Source organism: Pistacia vera, unplaced genomic scaffold, assembly GCF_008641045.1.
Source record: "Pistacia vera cultivar Batoury unplaced genomic scaffold, PisVer_v2 Contig359, whole genome shotgun sequence".
NCBI classification, from domain to species: domain Eukaryota; kingdom Viridiplantae; phylum Streptophyta; class Magnoliopsida; order Sapindales; family Anacardiaceae; genus Pistacia; species Pistacia vera.
Genome location: NW_022196178.1, coordinates 1040913 through 1043651, shown reverse-complemented (window position 1 = coordinate 1043651; position 2739 = coordinate 1040913). Strand labels below are relative to the sequence as shown.

The window sequence follows — 2739 nt, the reverse complement described above, 5'->3', positions numbered from 1 at the left end:
CAACCCGCAAGCCGGCGGGTTGCTATTTTGTCTCTTTTGCAAGAGACCCGGCAACCCGCCGGGTTGGTTGTGTGCAACCCGGCGGGTTGGCCGAAAAAAATAAAAAAAATAAAAATTTTTATTTTATTTTTCAAATTACCTTTTTACCCTTGAAATATAGCCGTTGAAAGGGTCTTTTTCGTCATTTCTCTTTCCCATTTTTTCCTATAAATTGACCCTAAGTTCTCACATTTTTCTCACAACTCAAATTCTCTCATTCTCTCATAATCTCTAATCTCTAATCTCTCAATTATTCATTTATTAGTTTTTGCAATTTGCTCATATTTTAATTTTTATTAGTTTTTGCAATTTTTAATTTATATTTCCAATTTTCCAAATTCCAATTTCCATACTTCAATAAGTCTAATTTTTCTTATATTATAATTTTATTGTATCAAAATTGAATTAATATTTGAAATGTTAACAAACAAAAAAATTGAATTGAATTATTGATATTAGAAAAGTTAATTAAAAACAATTATATTTATAATTATTTATTTGAAAAGTTAAATAAAAAAACAAAAAAAAAAAAAAAAAAAAAGGAAAATCGGGCTAACCCGGCCCAACCCGCCACCTAACCCGGCGGGTTAGGGCTGGCGGGCCGGGCTGGGCCAGCCATTTTGGAGAAAATGGCGGGCCTAACCCGGCCTGCCTTTGTTGGCGGGCGGGTTAGGCCCGGCCCGCCAAACAAAGTAACCTGGGCCGGGCCGGGCGGGTTACTTTTCCACCTTTAAGCAGTAATATTGAAAAATGGTTGAAAATCAAATCGTTCGCACAAGAGAATCCATAAATATATAATCAATACTTCCAAGTTAATGTATAGTATTGTTAAAATGAAAAAACACACCAAGACAAAGCATTCCAGTTACTAAATTTTTAATCAGAAACGAGTGCGTACAGTCGAATATCTCCTGGTGGGGGCAGGGATTGATATCAATCTTTCTGGAATTCTCAGCTCGGAGTTCTTTGGCTTGATCTCCAGATTTTTAAGCACAGGCATAGCTCCTTTCTCAACTTGCCATTCCTCCCAGTCGTACAGTTCAATAATTCCTAAACTTTCAAGCTGAGGAAAACCCTTTTCCCTGCATATCATTTTCTTTCCACGGTAACAATGAAACCGCAATTCCAGACTTACTAGGTTCGGTGACTTCTCTAACTTTGGCATCGGATCATCCTAAAGATTAAAATTACTTAACGATAAGCATTCGAGATTCGGCAAGATTGTGTGCATGTCTGCTGGTAGTTCCTCTATCTTCCCACCCAATGTCAAATCCTAGAGCCGTGGACAGTGAGAAAGTGGTTGCAGTGAACTGAACGAATGAACGCCGGACACTTCTACCGATGAAATTCTAATGTTTTTCAGCTTGGCAATAGAGTCGAATATAAATGGTTCTTGTCCTTGTGAGTGGAAATTAACTTTACTCCAACTTTCATAGCTTACGAACTTCAGAGTCTGAAGGTTTGTTAAATTGTCCATCGGCAAAGGCACTTCAAATGTTCCGATTAAATGCCTCAACTCCTGCAATTTGCCAATTCCAATGGGAAGCTTGAGGGGGAAATGGCGAGAGTGTAAGTCCAGAGTTTGCAGTTTTCGTAAGTTGACAATCGATGTGGAAGATTTCTGATGAATGTAATCCTTACCGTTAAATACTTTTAAGTGGACCAACTGCCCAATCTCTTCGGGTAAGCTATGGCAATCAATGTATCCTCCATAATTCTCGACATGAAGAAGTCTGAGCAACCTGAGTCTAGTGAAAATAGCGGTTGATGTTTGCCTGAAAGAGTCCTGATCTCGATCGTACAACAAGAGGGAACGTGAGAGAGAATTACAATGTTGGAACGAAGAACTTGTTTCCGAATAAACAACTAGACGGCGAGCTGATGATGTTGGAGTTGCAGAGCAAGTTGGATGGTGAATTCTGTCGTAAATGTGAAAGAAATTCAGCTCTTTTGCCTTTTGAACTGCAAGATCCCGCAAAAGATCATGGATTCGGCTTGTTTCAACCCTCCCCCGACAAATGTTTTCAATTTGAACCAAGCTTCTATTGATCAACTCATCCAGGTGGTTTTTTGCCACCTCTTCCATTACTCGATCATCATCTTCTCGTATGAAACCTTCTGCTAACAGTAATCGGATTGCTTTCTCTATAAAGAATTCAAAATCCTCAGGGAAATTCCCAAGATAGAGAAAGCAGAGCTTCAATTGATAAGGCAAATCATTGAAGCTTAACGTTAATAAGGAAGGTATGTGAATTGAATCATTCCTTAAACGTTGCCAAAAGTGATCACGAACCGAGCGCCACTCTTGTGGTTTCTTTGTAGACAACAGCCCGCCTAATACAATTATGGCAAGTGGCAGACCGCCGCATTTTTCAACCATTTCTATTCCTAGCTTTTACAATTCTTCGTTTGCATTTGATTTTCGAAAAGCGTTCTCACAGAATAAGTTCCAAGACTCGTCAGGCCTAAGAAAACGAAGTATATGAACATGAATTCTCTCATCCGAACGCTCAGCTACTTCTTTGATGCGAGTAGTGATTATAACTCTGCTTCCATTATTGTCATCCCACTACAAGAAAACTGACATTTTACAACCATTTTTTTAGCAACTAACCAGAAATAGTTGTTGAAATGCTACATTTACCAATAAAATTGACATTAATCGAGCAAAAAGGATTAAAATTTTAGGACCCACATGTT

At 38.5% G+C, this 2739-nt stretch overlaps 1 protein-coding gene across 1 annotated transcript; it reads right to left on the bottom strand.

Annotated features, from left to right (window-relative positions):
- Nucleotides 1-919: 919 nt before the first annotated feature.
- LOC116139762 (putative disease resistance RPP13-like protein 3) lies at nt 920-2419 on the bottom strand. The gene is made up of 2 exons (XM_031425422.1): nt 1481-2419; nt 920-1213 (listed from the first exon to the last, which is right to left on the bottom strand). The coding sequence occupies exons 1-2, from the start codon at nt 2417-2419 to the stop codon at nt 920-922; spliced, it is 1233 nt and encodes a 410-aa protein (XP_031281282.1).
- Nucleotides 2420-2739: the final 320 nt, after the last annotated feature.